This window comes from Calliphora vicina, chromosome 1, assembly GCF_958450345.1.
Source record: "Calliphora vicina chromosome 1, idCalVici1.1, whole genome shotgun sequence".
NCBI lineage: Eukaryota > Metazoa > Arthropoda > Insecta > Diptera > Calliphoridae > Calliphora > Calliphora vicina.
In genome coordinates, this window is record NC_088780.1 from 89,904,594 (window position 1) to 89,925,667 (window position 21,074).

Genomic DNA, 21,074 nt, shown 5'->3' on the forward strand with positions numbered 1-21,074 from the left:
ATAACAATATATTTTTGGGCATTAAGTATTTTCTGTTTCCCAAATATACGTCACAATTTTAAGAAAAATAGATTTTTATTTTTCATCTACTGGCACGCATTCATAGTTTTATACCCTACACCACCACTTGAGTAGGGTATTCCTATCTAAATGGGAAAATTTTGTTTATTTGCTAAAACAAAGTTACATTTTTATTTTTCATTCCTCCTAGATCTGCTCTTGAGTTTGAATCATTGCAACTCACTTTTGATTGCATTCATTTGAATGAATTCAAAATCAATTCAATTCAAATGAATTAGAAATGAATTGCAATTCACTTTAACAAATTAATTTTAATTGGAAACGAATTGCAATTCATTTTAGAGATTCATTTGAATTGAAAACGAATTGCAAACTACTTTTTACAAATTCGTTTGAATTGGAAATGAATTGATATTCATTTCTACCCTATTCGTTTGAATTGATTAAAATTTCATTCAATACATTTTTGCTGTGAAAAGAATAAATTCAAAATTTATCTAATTCGTAACGAATTAAAATCAAACAAGAATGATTAATTTATTTATTGATAATACAACAAATGAATTATTTGTTGGCATATTAATAATTTAACAAGTAAGAGAGCTATATTCGGCTGTGCCGAATCTTATATACCCTTCACCAAATTATATTTCAAAATAAAAATTTTAAATATTTTTATGTAAACAAAATTAATTTTTTTTTCCAAAGTTGTTTTTTTAATTTTGTTGTTACTGCGAACTAGAAAATGTAACTTTTTGTTGAAGTGCTTTTTTGTACTTTTATTACAAATGCATTATTTATGTATTCCCCAAAATCCAATTTCCTATTAAAGACTATAAAGAGCCACAGTTTATGTTCTAAATTTAGTTGTTAAATGTCAATTAAAACTTTTATTTTAGCTTTAAAAAAAACAAAGGTTATTTGTTTTGTTGTTGTAGTCCATAATGACATCCACTTTTATTTATATTCTGCGTTTTTATTAGCTTTTCATCATTACATGGCATAAACAAATGGACATTATGTTTATAGTCCTCATTACAGCAATAATTATTTTCACTGGAATCATCATTCCGGAACGGCTATTAGGGCAGAGTTTAATATTGTTTTCATTCAGCATAAATAAGTGTAATGAAAATCTTAATCAAATCGGATTTTTTTTGAGAGAATCGCCCAAAATCTTGGCTCTTAAATTAAGTTTAAGAATTAAGTTTCTTCATAATTACTGAAATACTACAACACTATGCTCATTTTCTCAATCTCCAATTAATATAATTTATGTATGAGAACTGTCAGTATATCGGAAACCTGTACCGAACACAAATGATTCCTTCTAAAAACTATTTAAAAAGAAGTCGTTGGGAAGTTTTGCCTCACCCGCTTTATAGGCCAGATTTTGCCCCGTCCGAGAGATGCAGAACGCTGCCTTTGGCATACGCTTCACTTTAGAACAGAGTATCCGATATTGGCTTGATTCGTTCTAGGCTTCAAAAGATCAGCTGTCTTTTTGGCGCGAATCCATGCGGGTAAAGGTCATAGCCAACTATGGCCAATACTTTGAATAATTTTATATTGTACAAATATTAAAAAATCCGAACTTGAATCTAAATAGAGAACTTTAAATTGTATATGGCCATGGAAAACATGTATACCAACTCTTATCGAGTCTACAGTTTTGATCTTAATCATGAATGTATCACCCTAATATGTCCATCACTAATTTGATATGGAAAAAATTAACACATCCGGCATTACGAGTGAAATAATTTGTAGTGTTCATGTACATTGGACTACCGTGTGTACGTGCAAATTAGAATTGTTGTCAAAATATAATTGTCTCAACAATCTTAAATATTTGATTCCATTTCCGTTGTGTGCTTTTCTAGCACACACACACACAACACTGACTCATTCGCCCACCAAATAATGCTGCCAGCAGCAGTGTTGTCAGATTAGGGGATTTTTTTTCAAATTTAAGGATGAAAATTTGACTTTGGTGATCCGGGGGAATTTCCAAAATAAAATTTTTATTTTTACATAAAAAGTGTGTTATTTATAGAGGCGGAGAACTTTAAATTAAAATAAAACAGAGAAAACTATTTTTAATATCCATCTAATTGGCTTTAATAACACTGTCCAACAGCATTTTTGAACTGAACAGCGACCCTATAATTTTGAAAGGGCATGTTGAGTAGATCATTTTTGTAGAATAAACTTATAGTCCAGCTGGTCTGATTTTTTTTTACAGTTGGTAAAAGTTTTAATTTTTTTGACCAAAGGGAGCATTATACTAACTGAAAAAAACGTTGTAAGCTAATGTCTAAGATAATTCTTATTGTCAGAGTTATATTGTTGAATTTTCTGGGGATCAGTTATGTGGAAGATCTTAACCCTCTAGCTCCTCTCTTTAGGGGTCAATTTGGCTCTTTACGCTTAATTTTCAAAATTGGGTCCCACATTTAAAATCTAAAAAATCTATTTATGATCCGAATGAGCTGATATTTAAAATATAAATTTTCCTAGAGAAGATCTACAAAAAACATATACACTTATGTATGTTATCACTTTTAGGTCAAGAGTTATTTAGGTTTATTTATTTATTTAATTTGCTCGATCTTGTTTTAGTTTTTTAGATATGTCGTTCATAAGGAGGTTCGATTTTTTTTTAATTATCACCTATATTTGCGATAAAATTTCGAATACTATAAAAACAACTTGCTAAAAGTTATCTCGTCCCTATAAAAAGCTACACGCATCCAAAGTTGGAACATGTAAAAATGGCCTTATTTTTAACGTTTTCTCCAAAACACATTTTACATGGAATATATAAAAAATCGTTAAAATTTGTCAAAAGGGAGCAAGGTTTGTGGGGCTCCTGATGAATAAATATAAGCTTTTTGTATAATTAGTTGGTATTGATAAAAACCTTAGGACTTTAAGATTAACAGTTTAGTAAAATGAAATAATTTTATGAATTTTTCGGACGTCATTTATCTTAGAAACTAAAAAATTATAATATAGGTGAGCTGATGGCCTTAGATGCTAGTGCTCAAAAAAAAAATTAACTTTATAATAATTGTATTATTATGTAGTTATTAAATAAATAAATAAATAAATAAATAAATAATATAGGAATTTTCCATGAACAAAAATATAAAATTTGAATTAATGTACAATTTTAACGTTCAACGATATTATAACAAAATTTGGAAATAATGTGGACTCGAATGTCCTTAAATCAATGGCATTATAATTTTTGACATATTTTATTCAAATACCGAAATTCCTAAAATTGGAAAATGTGTTCAAAAAACTTAGTTTTTTTAGAAAAGTGCCTATTGTGACGTTATTTAGCGTGAGATAGTAAAATATCTTTGTACATATTTAAACAGGATATAGGGCTATACAAACATGGAGCTTTTTCGAAGATCGGTGCTTTGCCTTTTAGGTCCACTTTGCGAGCGACTAGGTCCACTTCAGTGAGACAAGCTTTACTTTACACGATTTTGCATTAGGTTCTCTTTTCGGATCATATACAAATTTTGTATAGTCCCGAAGACAATTTTTTTTGGAAAAAAAACGTAAAAAAACGGTCATTTTTACATGTTCCAACTTTGGATGCGTGTAGCTTTTTATATGGACGAGATAACTGTCAGCAAGTTGTTTTTATAGCATTCGAAATTTTATCGCAAATATAGATGATATTAAAAAAAATAATTGGCCTGACATATCTAAAAAACTAAAAAAAGATTGAGCAAAATTAAAAAAAAAACAAGTAAGAGAGCTATATTCAGCTGTGCCGCGTCTTATATACCCTTCACCAAATTATACTTCAAAATTTTAAATATTTTTAGGTAAACAAAATTTAATTTTTTTTCCAGTTGTTTTTTAAATTTTTTGGAAAAAATTTTTTTTCGATTGTTATTTTAAATTTTTTTTTTTAAATTTAAATTTTTTTTTTTAATTTTAAATTTTTTTTTTTAAAATTTTAAATTTTTTTTTGTTTTTTCGGGTTACAATTTTTATTTTTCCGATTTTGACCCATTGTAGGTCCAACTTACTATGGTCTTATATACGTCGTTGCAAATGTCTTTGAAATATCTATCATTAGATATCCATATTGTCTATATTAATGTCTTAGTAATCCAGATATAGGTCAGAAATAGGTCAAAAATCGAGGTTGTCTTGGTTTTTTCCTCATATCTCAGCCATTTGTGGACCGATTTTGCTGATTTTAAATAGCAAAATTCTCGAAAGCATGTCTAACAGAATTATTGAAGATTTGGATCCCGAAGATATCTGGGGTCTTCAGAAAATTGATTTCAACAGACAGACGGACATGGGTTAATCGACTCCGCTATCTATAAGGATCCAGAATATATAAACTTTATAGGGTCGGAAATGAAAAATGTAGAAATTACAAACAGAATGACAAACTTATATATACCCTTCTCACGAAGGTGAAGGGTATAAAAATAAATGAACCTAACTCTTGACCTAAAAGTGATAACCTAAACGCGTATGTATGTTTTATGTAGATCTTCTCTATGAAACTTTATATTTTAAATTTCGGCTAATTGGGATTATAAATAGATTTTTGGTGATTTTTTTAAAATGTGTGGGACCCAAGGTGGCTTTTAATTTTGTTAATTAAGCGTAAAGAGCTTTGTTTACAACTTTGGTATCTTTGGTGACCCCCGATATTGCCAATAATTTAATCTTTAAATGTCCTTTTTGAAAGGACTTTTTTTGATTTTCTCGAAAAAGTGTCAAATTGACCCCCTAAAGAGAGGAGGTAGATGGTTAAGATCTTCCACAAAAATTATACCCATAAAATTCCACAATATAACTCTGACAATAAAAATTCTCTTAGACATTAACTTACAACGTTTTTTTCAGTTAGTATAATGCTCCCTTTGATCAAAAAATTAAAACTTTTACCAACTGTAAAAAAAAAAATTAGACCAGCTGGACTAACTTACAACATTTATTTCAGTTAGTATAATTTTTGGGTATAAACATTTTTTTTGGTGGGCAAGACACGAACAAAATCTGGTAGCCCTGCCAGCCAGCCAGTAATAACAATAATAATGCTCTTGATGCTGCATCATGGAAATGAAAATAAATACGAAAATACATTTTGATTTTCTGCTTTTCTGAATCATATAAACGTGTTCAATCCCTACGAAAGGGTATTTTTGTACTCAGAGCAACAAACCAAACAGAAAACAAGAAAAACGCTTATCAAATTTTGTGGTCAATTTCCAACGACAATAGCAGCAATTGTTTTTGTCCTGTCTGAATTATGTTTCTTTTTTTTTTGTTTTTTTTTTTTTATTGTCTGGACATATCAGTTGGTCAATCGACATGTTTTATTGTGTATTGATTTAATTTTTTGTTATTATATTGGTTTGTGTTGTACGTGTGTGTGCTATCAAATCAATTGATAGAGTTAGTGTGTTCGAACACTTTTCTTGATAATCTTAAAATCCCAGCAGTTCTAGGTGACTGTCCCGAACTAGTGCCTTGACTAACTAGTTATTAAATTGACCCTACAAAGACTACAAAGACATAGTTTTAGTTGGTCCAGATAATATTAGTGGTGAGTAAAGAAGCTAGTCGTTAAATAGAAATATAATTAGACATTTGAAATGACCACAGATTGATCTTACATGGGACAATAAAATAATAACACTTGCAGTATTATTTGGACAAACTTAGTGACACTTGACATTCCATTAGATTAATTTTTGTGAGTATCTACTTTCTAAAGCAGTAGTAAGCGAATAGAGGCATTTAATTTACGTGAATGTATGGTTAAAAAATATTTGTATTTTTACGCTCTATTGTTTACATTCGGGTTGTGTACGTGTAAATTGAGGAAAATCTTCGTAATCTGAACAATATGAACGCGTATCGCTGTTCTAAAGTGAGGATTGACTTCAGGCTAGATTACCTGTGATGTATACAGTAACCAATTGACTTCTATCTGCACTACAACGAACACATACATGTCAAATGACCCAAAATATATAAATTGGAGTCAACCAAATGATAAGACATTAGTGAAAATTACTGTCTCTAAGAGATACATTGACTACTTGTAAAACTGCTGGGATATACACTTAGTCGCAAAACTCTACATACGATATCGACATTTTATTTAATTTGAAAATAATTTTATATTTAATGATTAATCATTGTTAAGATTGTAATTGTTGTAAATGCTATATCGTCCCCTCAATAAAACAATAGTGTATAAGCATATACATCATTATTTATTGCATAATAAGAATCTACATAACTGATTCTATATGTGGTCAAAATTTGGTGAAATTCTACTTTCACAAAGTGGGTCAAAAGATCAATTGAAATATTACTTTTGAGCAGATAGCGATATTTTAGAAATTTTATTTTGATGGAGAGATATTTCCCTGAATTTTTCTCCAGTTTTAACGTCATAAAAATCGGTCCAGCAGTTGCTGAGATATTAAAAGCTTAATTTGAACTTTCAATTGTTTATAGCATTTAGGTTATTCATTGGCATTTAGTTAAAAAGGCGGATTTTATAAGCAGATAAAAAAATTATGAAGGTATGGTCGGTCAAGCCCGACCATATAATTCCCTATTTGAATTTCGTGAATGATTTTCGGAAGGGGGCCTTATATGGGAGCCATGACTAATTATGGACGTATCGCCATGAAATTAGGTCTTATGATTTATTCCTATATGAAAGTTCTGCTGAATTATACCAACATTTTTAACAGATTTATGCTCGTTAATGTGAAATTAAATATTAATGACCGATAAAGTCCAATTTTAGGAGGTCAGCCAGTTTTAATAGGCTTCGTGCTTGGACCAAAAATTGTATGTACCAAACATCTGCACAAACGCATTATACGCTCTCCACTATGGTGGTGTAGGGTATAGTTGAATAAAATGTTGGTAGTAATTTTATTCAAATGGAAAAAGTGTATTAGAGACAGGCCCAAACAGGTAAATAAGTTTATATGGGATTAAAGAGTATACTTTTGCTTTTCTTCAGGTAGTAAAATTTGTCTAATCCCTTTTGACCCCAAAAGTTCTATTCCGGTACAGAGAAAAATCATACCAATTCTTAAAGACTATTATCCTACCAACATAAAAAATGCAACCAATTACACAGTGCAACAGTGAAAAAAACACACGATCATGACTATATAGGTTCGACTCTACTACCAAAGGGTAGTAAAACCCTATACTCAGTTTGCCCATTTTGGTGACCGATTTTTTTTTATGGGCCCCCAAAGTTTCTGAAAATCAGTGGGGCCTCAAAAAAAGGCCACAATTACCAATATTTTTATATAATTTTTTGGCTACCTTAGTTTCAATATGTTTACTATTGAATGGAATTAAAATTTTGGAAAACAGTGTTAACAAAAAATTGGACTTTTGGCAGATGAAATTAAGGCCCTAATTTTGTAAATCACGTCACCAAAGTGATGTTTATGTGCAAAGCAAAAACAACATTTCACACATTTTAAAAATTTGTTTTTGTTTTGTGTACACAATTTTCAAATTATGAAAGGCAAATCAACGCTTGAATTTTTTTGCGTTTGTTTGGTTCACAATTTGTACATAAAACAAAAACAAATTTTTGAAATGTGTGAATTGTTGTTTTTGCTTTGCACATAAATATCACTTTGGGGACGTGATTTACAAAATTAGGGCCTAAGGACTGAGTCACCGTGCGACGTCGGAACATTAGTTGTCAAATAAAGGAAATTCTATGACAAAAGTGGGGGACATCGTTAGTCCATACTATCCTTAGAAACTATAAAAGGACGACCATGTTTTGACAAAGGATTAATTTTACAGAAAAATCTAAGTTTAACCTTTTTGGAAACGATGGTCACTCAAGAGTTTGGGGAAAGCGAGTTACTATCTTACAACAAAAAAGTGAAATGTATTGAAGCAATTAAATCATATATAAAGTTTTGCGACTAAGTGTATGTACGGTTTATTTGTGTGAGTGTTTGAGTATTAGTTCTGTACTGAAATCTAATTGAACGGAAATTAGACTTTAATAGAAAACCGATACAGGGAAAAATTTTGTGGTAAATTAAGTTTGTTACTGATAAAATACATACATTTGTATGTATGTATATTCAATTTCATGTGCAACAGTAAATTTTAGAATTTTCTGTCCTCATTTTTAAAAGTAAAAGATGAAAAAAAAAATTGTGTAAAATGTTTTATGTTAAAAAAACTGTTTATTATTCTCAACTCGTATAAAACATTGTCTATTTATTTATACATTTACTTAAGAAATTTTGTTATAGGTACATACATATATATGTACTTACATAGCTTTTTATACCCTCCACCACTAAAAGTGGTGATTGAGGGTCCCAAGGCAGTATCCTGGGACCCTTTTTATACTTAATATAAACGTCTGATATGCCTACTAACAATCTCACTTATAAGTATATCAACATTTGCTGATGATACTGTTGGGGAAATCCATATGGAAGTGGACAGTAGTTGGATTTACCATTTCCGATTTTAATGAAATTTATAATTTGAAAATTTAAAAATATGTTAAAATTTTTATACACATTATTTCCGATAACAAAGTCCAGCATAATTTTTGACTCTATTTTAAAGCCAAAGATATTGTCTTTAAAATTTAAAAAATTAAAAATTTTCGAAAAAATTCACGTTCTAAAAGACACCAATACGACAAAATACGTGAAAATTATGGAGCACTACAATAAAATATTGAGCAGGAAAGAAGAGGAGAAGCAATATTTGATTCAAGTTGTCGGTGATTATCGCAAAAAATATCCTAGTTTTGAAAAAAACAATTTAATGTAGCTTAGTAATTATGTTGTATATATTGTTACGAAATGGCACTTGAATTTAAATATATGTATATCGTTCCAATGAGATATAGAAAATAAAAATTGTTCAGCAAATAAGAACAAACAAATTTGCGTCAGTTTGTATATGTGCGCGGTGCGTTTATTTCTATTAACAAAATTATTAAAATTAATATAAAGAAATTCAAATAAAATGCATCTACTTACCGCAGTGCTTTTCCCTTATGACACAAAGTATACAGAGGCGACACGGCAAAAAAATATATTTGTCTCTTTCGCTCGAAACAATTTCAACTGGTTTGGTTTTGTGCTTATTTATATAGTTGTTTGTTTTAACACACTGTCTGTATTAAACCGCAAATTTGTTTTCTCTTTCTATCGAAACAATTTCAAAAAAAGCTGATTTTAGTGTTTTTGAACTGTCAAATTTGACGCCTCTGTATACTTTGTGCTTATGAATTGACTTTACTTAAAATATTAGCGGAGTTCAGTATTAAGTGCGAATGGTATTGCATCATTGCAAATGCAAAATTGTAAATGTTTTTGTGTGTATTTTGTTATTGGATTACGGTAAAATTTTGCATTTGCAATGATGCTAGACCATTCGCACTTAACAGTGAATACCGCTATTGTTACGTTTTAACCTTTTCAAAGCGCTGGTTTATTTCCTTTAAATAAACCGGATACTTTTGATTGCAAATAAAAGCCGTTTAGTAGTTTAAAAATTGTAACAACTCTTTATTTATTCAAAATGTACAACAACTACAGAATTAAATAGCCACTCAATGTTTTTTATACACGTTTATAAATTCTCAGAAATACAGACACAATTTATAATGTACACGAATTTACTTGAAAAACACAACACACTTTAAGGCACTAAGTTGATGTTTATTCGAAAAGCGTCTCTGATAAACTCACTCACGACTGCAACCTCTGCCACTATTTATAACACTGCATTACCATCTAGAAAGCTCTTTAACTGTCTAGAGGTTTCTAATACATACGCCATCTGTGGTGTACTTTCTACAATGTTCTTTAACTGAATATTCGAAATCGAATACAGCGTTGCCAACTTACGATCAAATCAACTGAAAGCTTTTATTTAATAATGCCCACAGATATGTTACAGTTTTACAGCACTGTTATTTGAAAGCATTTTGCTACTTTTAAATCAGCCGTTAAAATCGTTATATTTGAATTCAAGTACAATTTCGTAACAATATTATTTTGTTTTGGACCACTAGTTATTTATGTGTATAACACATTAAAAATAACGGTACCAACTTAACGAAACAAAAGCACTACAGTGAGATCAATGTAAAAAGGAACAACAACTAATACATAATCTTCACTAACAATAGTTAAATAAGACAAATAAACAAAACACAGGACGCCATCTAAATTCAAATAAATATTTAAATGAAATACAAAATTATATAATGACAAATAATAAAGACAAATAATAAATTTTCTGCTCGATTATGAGCCATTCGGCGACACAAACATTATAAAATGTTTTTATAAGACAGGTACTTTAAAAACTCAACTTTTGGGAGAAAGTCGTCGTAAAACTCCTAGACAATATAATTTAATAGCAATTGAAATGACTACATGGGAGCTTATCAGTAATCTAAATTTGTTCTGGAACTGTTAGCCGCAGGTAAATGAAGCTGCTCTTGGATGATATCGCCCCGTGAAATTCTAAAACGTACTGCTCGTATACAATTTACTACAGTGCACAAACTGCGAAGCGGTTTGCTTGTCTGCAGATAACCCAGAGTCTCTGACGGGAATCGAACCCGCAACCCTCAGATTAATAGTCCAGCACACTCATTTCAGAAGTATCCAAATCAGAGTTGCCGAAATAATTTCAGTATTTTATGTATAAAGACTAATTTACAAATTCCTATGGACTCAGAACGATTTGCTGCTATAGCAAACTATTTTCTATTAATAAATCATGTGTGCTTATTACTGTATTTTAAATAATAATCTTATGTTTAACAGAATTTTTCAAAAAATCTTGTGTATAACAAGATTTTCTCTAGAAAAATCTTGTGTATCACAAGATTTTCTATAATGCAAAGATTCGAAAGAATAAAATCGTAATTCGATTTTAAAATTATATGTATCTCTTAACCATTCATTTTTAGAATTCATTACGAATTAGCTTAGTATTAATATTTAATATTACAAACGTAAATAATTATTTCCTTTGAAAATTCGTTATTTATAGCATTAATTCAAATTTTCTTTAATTCAAATCCATTACAAAAAAAATTTAATTTCGTGTATTTTCGTCTTTTTATCCTGTTTTAATGGTGAAAATAAATTTGCTAAATTTTTAATGAGAAAATTCATTTTATTTTATAAAATATTTTGAACAAAATTTGAAAATAAATAAATCGATTGATTTGTTCAGTGCGATAAACAATTCTATACAAATATTCACCACAACTAATCATTGAAAAACACACATCACTATAACTTAAACTCACCACATATAAACAATCAAATGTCAACAAAGCCAGCTGATTATTGTTTTCATTTTTTTAGCCCGGCATATGAATTTAATAATTTTCCGTACGATTTAATTTGTTCTGTTTGTTGCATTTAGATTTAAAAATAAAATAGTTAAAATGTTAATATAAATGTAAATAAAACAAAACACACATTTTGTTTACATTAGTATAAGTGTTGGTGTCTAAAGGAAATGTGCAAAAATACACGGAATTTGATCAATGACTACTTGCTCTTCCCTAGACAAGGTTAATCTCATACATGTTAAGTATTTTAATAATAAAACAATAATTATTTGAATTAAATAGAAATATGCAAACACTGCTATATTTATGAAATCTGTTTGCGTCTACATATTTATGCACTTTATATTGGCGCAAACACGTCATCATTTTGTAAGGTCTACAACTAAATATATGCACACACATTCAGGCACACACTGCTCGTCGTAAAAGTTGCTGGCATAGCAATCATAACTTGGCATGATTTGGCCAAGAGGAGAGACCATTCGTTTCAACAGCATTTTACAGAAATTATTTGTTGTCTTTGTGATAGCACGACAGAACTCGTGTAAGAGGTGGGAAACACAAATGCGTTTTAAAACGCATTGCTGCCAAACAATAGAACATTTGTTAATTTTTTTGTGTATGTTGGTGTCATAATTAATGAGCATTTGTTTATTTTCTATATTTTGTTTCTTTTCACAAACATGAATTTTTTTTTAAATTTAAAGGGCTAAAACATTATTAGCTCGTAACAGAACAGAAATAATTTCGCATTTATGTGATCTTGAGCATTAATGGTTAGTTGCATATCGAAGGGAGTCGACATCGTTGTCGTATACGTTAAGGTCTCAGTTTCTCGACAAAAGTAGCAGCGAGCGGTCGCAATTCGTATCGGAAAATGTGCACTCATTTTGTAACGGAAATTATTTTGTTTGAATTTTTATTTATGAAATGATATAAATTATTGTGAAACTGTGATTTATAAGTGATCTAGATTTTGATAAATGCACTAAAAACACATGAATGCATTTAAGTTGAAAATTAAAATTGAATTCTAAATATGCACCTACATATGTATATGAATATACATATTATGTATGTATTTCGCAAATAATAAATGTCTGCAAAATACAATTAATTAAAAAACAAAGATAAGCAGATACATAGATAAACTGCTGGCTGTTCATAAAAGGCTTAAGTGAAAATATAAACGTTTATTTAAAAATATATAATATAAATAGTAACACGTTAAAGGTCGTGTCCTTTAAAGTTCAAAGCTAAAATTTATAAATTCATAAAAGGTTGAAATTTATAGTATAAAAAAATTATAAAAATAAGATACAATGTAATTAAATGTTGGCTTTATCTTTGAATAAGACATGGCGCAAAGCTAAAGTTTTTGAAATAAATTTTAGAAGGTTTCTTAAGAAAACCATAGATTGGCAAACTATTCAAAAAGCTTAAAAGGTAACGGTAACATTAATTTCAATTATTTCGTTAACGTTATTTTAACAGTAACGGTAATTGCAATAACTCCGTTAACGGTAGCTTATGGTAGCTTATTTGCTATTTTCGTTCTGACTTAAATTACACTACTACATATACAAAATAAAATTTTTGAAATGAAATACAAAACATCATTTTCATATAATTTTCGCACGTTGATCAGAGATATCCTTTTAAATTTTAACATAAAACTCTATTTTTAATCAGTTTTACCCCAAGAACATGGAATTTAACTGAAAGTTTGAGAAGTCTTTTATGCATTTAAAATTACGGAAGTATTTAATTATGTTTGCAGGATTGGGTAAAGAATTATAAAATTCTCATTTTTCAGTTTAAAGCCAGCTGTTTTAATCGCAGCTAATATATTTAAATGTTATTCTGTAATGTAGAAACTAGACAAATTTGTCATTAATATTGTATATTAAAGATGACATAAGGTTAAATAATTCTTAAATGTTTACAAAATAACTTCAATTTGCGACAAAACATTCAATGTTTTTTTAATGTGAAAAAAAGTTTTAGTGCTAGTTTTTGTGATAAAGATAATCTACAATATTTGTTTTAACCTAGATTAAATTAAAATTTTAGTTTTTCACTTATTGTTTATTTAGTTTACAATCTAGGTTTAACTGAGCTGTTGCTATTTTCATAAAATTATTGCCAATTATTGAGGAATTCATATCTGATTTGACTAAAAAAAAATGCTAAACAAAATTGACAGTTATAGTTTTTTTTTAAGATAATCTACATTATTTGTTAATTTCCGCCTATACATACATATATGTATGTTTCAGGTTTAACTTAACAGCGTGTTAAGCTTTAACAAAAAAGAGAAAAACTAGAACTTAGCTCTACAAATTGATTTGAAAAATAATTTAAGAAGTATTTTAAGAAGTATTTAATTTAATGGTCCTCCAACATTAATGCGAAATGTTCAAAAAAAAACTTAAACATATTAGCTGTGTTAAAACTACTGACCTTAAGCTTAATAGTACCATTAAAATAAATAAAAGGTAATCTTAAGTCTCCCTTTGTGAGTTTTCCCCTAAAGAGTTCGTAGATAAAGACGAATTTTAAATACGTTTAGATTAGAAAATATATGAATTAACCCGTTTTTACCTCCTAAGCCTTTGAATTTCAAAAAATCCCTTCGTGGATCTACATACGGAGATGGGAACATACAGTCAACATTTCACATCCGTACCTTTTGGCGTTTGGGCTGGGCGATGTTGAATCAGTCAGTGAGTAACGTTGCTCTTTTTTAAATATATAAGATGATTGTTAAAATGTTCCATTAAAGAAATCTACTTTTAAAGTTATTTATATTTTTTTTCTAAAAAATTTATAAAAATAGTACCAACAAGTAATTATTATATTCGGCTGTGCCGAATCTTATATACCCTTCACCAAATTATACTTCAAAATAAAAATTTTAAATATTTTTAGGTAAACAAAATTTATTGTTTTTTTTATTTTTTGGAAATTTTTTTTTTCGAATTCTTTAAATTTAAAATTTATTTTTTATGGTCTTATATACGTCATAGGTCTTTGAAATATCTATCATTAGATATCCATATTGTCTAAATTAATGACTTAGTAATCCAGATATAGGTCAAAAATCTAGGTTTTTTCCTTATATCTCAGCCATTTGTGGACCGATTTTCTCCGATATACTTTATAGGGTCGGAAAATTATATTGTGGAAATTACAAACGGATACCCTTCTCATGAAGGTGAAGGCTATAAAAACATGAAAATCCAAATATGCAACAAATTTAAAAACGAATCTTATTTACAAAAAAAATATATTTTTAGGGAAAAAGTTTTTTATGAGCCCAATTTTTTGAGAAAAACAGGCTAATATCTCCTGAATTTGATTAATATTGTGACTAAACATTACCTTTATCTGGATTATATCGGTTTTTTTCATGATTTTCTGCAGCAAGTATTGTATATGAACAGAGCTTAGAATCGCAGATATAGGCAAACATACATATTTTAAATTTAAAGACATAGCCACTCTTAAAATTATTGTGTATGTTTAGAGCTTAGTATGCCAGATATAGACAAACATATTTTCAGATTTAAAGCATATACACTCTAAACACAAAATTTTTGTGGATTATTTTAATGACCTCTTAATAAATTAAGGCCGGATCCATTTTTGACCATAACTGCTCAACTTTATTTTTTTTATAAGAATACAGCATTAATTCTTAAATAATTATTTTACCAAATATAACTCAATAAGATATGTATTACTTTTGTTATCTTTTTAGATAAATGTGAAAAGGCCATATAATCAATCATCAACATTCCCTGACAAACCTTCAAATAACTCACAAATCGAAACAGATACACATGTACGTATGTAATTATTTCCTTACAAAAATATTCTCTGCAAGCTAAAATAATAAACAACAAATTATCATAGCCAAGAAATAATTAAATGAAATTATGACAAAAATATAAAGTAAATACTCGATAAAAGTTAAACTGCAACTAAAAATACATTACAATAATAGATATAATCAATAACAAAGGAAAAAAGTCAACCAGGAATTCAAATTCAAATCGACCAAAGAATCAATGTTTTAATGATCTAGTCATTACAGCAAATAAAGTGTATTGACGATAATGATGATAATAATAATGTTGTTTTATTAAAACACTAAAACTAAAAGGAATTTGTTCATATTTACAAAAACAAAACCAAACAAAAAAAAAACGAAATAATTAAAATGCGTGTGTCTCTGTTTGTATGTATTTGAAACAATGACCAACAGCTGTTGAATGTCTTTTTAATTTAAATAATTAAACAAGAAAAACTAGTGATCAACCAACCAACAAACTAAAACTAGAACCAAACGTACATACGTACACACGGGCAACCTGTGACAATTAAAACGGTACAGCAACAACAAGAGAAACAATAACAACAACAACATATCAATACTACATACTTACATATGTATATAAGCTGCCAATTGCAATTTGTTGTTGCATATGCTTTCACCAACAACATTTCAAATGACGAATAGGCCCTCAACATCATCAACATTAACGAAATATACTATAAATAACACATTTCTTCTATTTTACTGCAATTACGCTTACAACAACACGAGCACTAGCAAAATAAGCAACAACAACAACAGCAATAATAATATTAGCAACAAATTGTCAAAAATAATTAAATCATTGTGGTGGCTATTCTTGCAACATCATCGAAATTTTCTTAATATTTTACGAAAACATCTACAGCAGCACGTTCATAATTATCCCAAAACTACAACAATTCAACAAGAGAACCGTAATACAATTATAGTCGTTAGTTTAAATTTACTTTTATCACCTTCTTTGCTTCTAAATTTTATATCTGAGGACAACAACAAAAACTCTCAAACAAGCTGACTATGAATAAACGTACCGTTATTATTGTAGCTCTTGTGAGCGTCCTGTGTTTGGGCATTGGTGGTAATTTTTATTTTATGTATTATTTAAATAATGCCGAAGCACCACTTTCCAGCACACGTGCCTTAGAAAATGTTATACGCTCCAAGATACGCCATCTAAAGCCAGCCTATTTAAATCGTAATCCTCGTTTCTTTATGTATCGCAATAAATTGCTGAAGAACTACAAACCGGCATCGTATGAAAATGCTTCTGTTTTGTGGGATATTGCTAATTGGGTGAGTAATTGTGAAGGGATTTTAGAATAAATATTAATTTGTATGCAAATTGATTAACTCTTTTTCATCAACTGAACAAAACGTAGATTTTATACTTCTAAAGTAAGCTAATTTTAAAATACATTCATAAATATCGTCACCTAAAATGCAAAATAACGTAACATCACTTTTCATAATAAAAACTACTTGAAATATTAAAAGAAAATTTTCAAATCTGAATTACAATGACACTAGAAATATATTTTATAAAAAAATGCTAATTTCTCAAAGCACACTATGCTATGTGTCTTACGTTCATCAATATAAATTTGTATGAAAAAATAAAAATAAAGCAGTTATAGATATTTGTCATGATGTAATAAGTAAGGTGAAACCGTTTCGACAACAAACACAATATTTCTTGCTGACAAGTGCATAGGTTTTGTCAAAATTGAATTTGTCAAATAAAAAAAAACAAATTTTATTTTGGCATCTTTTAGATAATTTAATATTATTTTCATAAATAAATTACCTATTGCATTTATTAACAGGCATTTTTAAAGATTTTTCTTTTATTTATTATTTTTATTAACGTTGATTTCAGCAAAATTTTGCTTCAAAATGTTGCTTTTCAGAATTAAAGAGATTTTAATTTTTGTTAGAATTTTTAAATTTAATAAGGGTACTCATTTAAACGCTTAAGTTTCCCATTTGTGCAATTGTGCAAATTTGCGCGACGTGTTTCATGAACCCACCTTTTCAATTTTGTGCAAGTTTATACAGAAAATTTATATTTGATAAAAATGTCAAATAAAAATAAATTCAACAAAAGCATTGAAAAAAAAATTTGTCTAATTGTTTATTTATTTATTATTTTTTTCAACAACCTAGCTTATTGGCCGTAATCGGTTATAAATTTCTACTTAATAAAATTTTTTTTTTCAAAAAATTTAATTAACAAAAATATAAATTGTATAAATTTTAATTATAAAAATGTTGAATGAAAGTTAAATCATTGGAACAAATGGTGGTATACATAGTCTGGTAGATTTTGTTTATGTTCTAGCTGTTGGTTAATGTTTTTATACACAATGCCATTTAATCCAATCATTCTGTTCCAAAGTTACACAATTTTCACATGCACAACATTTTTATATTAAGGGTCCTCATGTAAACGCTTATATGCCTCGTAAACTGTGCAATCTGTGCATTTTTATACTCTCGCAAATGAACTGTAAAAAAATGTATGGAAATTCGTTTGCACAACTCGGATAAGTTTGCGCGACAATTTAGACTCGCAAACTTGAATTTATTGTTCATTTGATGAATCAGCTGCTTTTGTTTACTTTTATTAATAAGAAATATAAATCAAATAAAATATAAAAATTTTGAGCATGTGAAAATTGTGTAACTTTAGAACAGAATGATTGTATTAAATGACATTGTATATGAAAGCATTAACCAACAGCTAGAACATAAATAAAATCTTACAAACTATGTATATCACCGTTTGTTCCAAAGATTTAACTTTCATTCAACATTTTTAAAATTAAAATTTATACAATTTGAAAATTTATTTTTTAAGGCTTTTGTTGAATTTATTTTTATTTGACATTTGTATCAAATAGAGAGAAATTTAATGTATAAACTTGCACAAAATTGATAAGGTGGGTTCATGAAACACGTCACGCAAATTTGCACAATTGAACAAATGGGAAACTTAAGCGTTTAAATGAGTACCCTTATTTTATTTGATTTTTATTTCTTACTAGTAGATCGCCCCTGCTTCGCCCGGTAGCATTTACTAATGTTAGTTCTTCAAGTTTCCCCAACCCACGCACATCAGCCTGTTCTTATTTATTGGCAAATAAAATATCTAAATTTGTACTGAATACTTTAGGGAGCTTTTTTATTACAGTAGACTGGACTCACAACATTTTTTTTCTTTACAAATCATCTCCTGAAAATTTCGAATCGAATAAAAAAAAAATCAGCCAAATCGCTCCAGCCGTTCTCACGTGATGACATTACATACATGGATCATTTCATTTTTATATATGGATATAGATAAATAAAAGTAAACAAAAGCAGCTGATTCATCAAATGCACAATAAATTCAAGTTTGCGAGTCGCGCGAACTTATCGGAGTTGTGCAAACGAATTTCCATACATTTTTTGACAGCTCATTTGCAAGAGTGTAAAAATGCACAGATTTCACAGTTTGCGAGACATTTAAGCATTTATATGAGGACCCTTATAGTTTTTTAACTGATTTTTAAAACAGCTGAAACTCCAGGAATTATTAATATTTACTAAGACAAATATATTAGTTCCACAACTAATTCTACAACTCATTCTTATATTCTAGGACTCGAGGCTTTTGAATTCGTGTAACATATTGAAACATATTTTTCAACTTGAATCATAATAATCTGTTTATCTTTTTAAGATTGTATGTGTTTATTAAATTTAATAAATAAAATTGTTATATTTACAGTGGCCTCATGAAAATGAAATATATCCACAATATGATTCATCTATGGGACAACTACTGCAAACATTGCGTTTGGAACCAATCACCAAAGTCAATAATTTAGCAAGAGGCACACAGTTGAAACTCCTTGTACGTTTATCGAATCAGCAAAAAGTCATATTTAAGCCACAATGGTATCCACGTGACATTGTCATCGAAGGTCCTGTATATGGCGGCAAGGATCGTCATGTGGCCGAAGTGTACGCTTTTTATCTGGGTGCAGTTTTAGACTTTCGCTGGACACCGATTGTTGTGGGAAGAGTAGTGAATTTAAAAACGGAAATTTATGAAAAAGGTGATACAGAACTACAAAATACAATGACCATAACAGAGGGAGAAAACGGAACCGAACAATATTGTCTCTTTGGCAAATGTCACTATTGCAATGAGGAGGAGACTGTGTGTGCAGATGAAAATAATAATATTGAAGGAGTTTTAATTTACATTATACCGGGTCAATTAGCTAAAAGACGATCACCCTGGCAGAGGACGTATAAAGACGATAAAAGGGCACCATGGGAAGATGACATGAACTATTGCAAGTAAGAGTGAAGAAAATTAAGAGAAATATTTTTTATTTATGCACATTGTATTTGTAGGGGTTTAAAAGGCAAATTGGAGACGGAAAGACTTTTAGATTTAATAGATGTTGCCATATTTGACTATCTAATACAAAATGGAGATCGACATCACTACGAAACACGAGAAGAACGTGTGGTACTGATAGATAATGGTAAAGCATTTGGAAATCCGATCAAAGATCATTTGGATATTTTAGCGCCTCTGTATCAATGTTGTTTGTAAGTTCTAAAATCAATAATTGAAACTAAAAAAAATGTCTATTGTATTTATTAATTTAACTTTCATCTACATAGATTACGTGCTTCCACATGGGAACGTTTACAAGTGTTTTCGGGTGGCGTTCTTACCGAATTGGTGGATCGTTTAACAAAAGCCGATGCTTTGTATCCATTACTAACAGACAAACATAAGCGTGGCGTAGAACGGCGTCTGTTAGTCGTATTTGCCGTAGTTGAGTACTGCATGGACCGCGAAGGTGAAAAAATGTTTAAGAATTTATAAAAAAAGCACTTCTTTACTCTCCTTTTTTCAACCTCTATTTGAATTTATGCATTACATATCATTACTATGTAAGATACAGAAAAGACAATTATTTAAGAGCCTAATATTTTAAGTCCTTTAAGCACTTCATTTTGATGAAAATTTCATATGAAATAATTATACCCGTATTCACAAACGGTTTACAATGCACATTTTCCATTCTAAATTCGTGTTGTAAACCATTGTTAACTTGAATAAACATTTGAGAATACGGATGTTAAAATTATTAATGAAAATATATTAGCAAAGTAAAGTGATTTATATAATAAGACATTAACTTTTGGAATGATCCAGTACAAGACAGATTTGTAGGATTTAATCACAAATAGTCAGTCAGAATTAATCAAACAAAACAACCTACAAATCTGACTACACCATTTCCAATTGTATTTCAGAAGTTTCTAATTGTATTTCAGAAATTTCCAATTGAATTTCAGAAATTTCCATTTATATTTCAGAAATTTCCATTTATATTTCAGAAATTTCCAATTATATTTCAGAAATTTCTAATTATATTTCAGAATTTTCTAATTATATTTCAGAATTTTCCATTTATATTTCAGAAATTTCCAATTGTATTTCAGAATTTTCCAATTGTATTTCAGAAATTTCCATTTGTATTTCAGAATTTTTATTTTATACTTAAAAAGTTTCCAATTGTATTTCAGAATTTTCCAATTGTATTTCAGAAATATCCATTTGTATTTCAGAAAATTCTAATAGCAATACCAATGGATATTTCTGAAATACAAATAGAAAATTCTGAAATACAATTGGAAAATTCTGAAATACAATTAAAAACATTTTAAATATAAATTAAAAATTCTGAAATACAA

General features: G+C 28.9%; 1 protein-coding gene across 1 annotated transcript; it reads left to right on the plus strand.

Annotated features, from left to right (window-relative positions):
* The first annotated feature begins 15,206 nt into the window (after positions 1-15,206).
* LOC135949617 (glycosaminoglycan xylosylkinase homolog) lies at positions 15,207-20,576 on the plus strand. Its single transcript, XM_065499227.1, has 4 exons — positions 15,207-16,604; positions 19,081-19,658; positions 19,716-19,916; positions 19,992-20,576. The coding sequence occupies exons 1-4, from the start codon at positions 16,329-16,331 to the stop codon at positions 20,197-20,199; spliced, it is 1,263 nt and encodes a 420-aa protein (XP_065355299.1). The 5' UTR covers positions 15,207-16,328; the 3' UTR covers positions 20,200-20,576.
* The last annotated feature ends 498 nt before the right edge of the window (positions 20,577-21,074 follow it).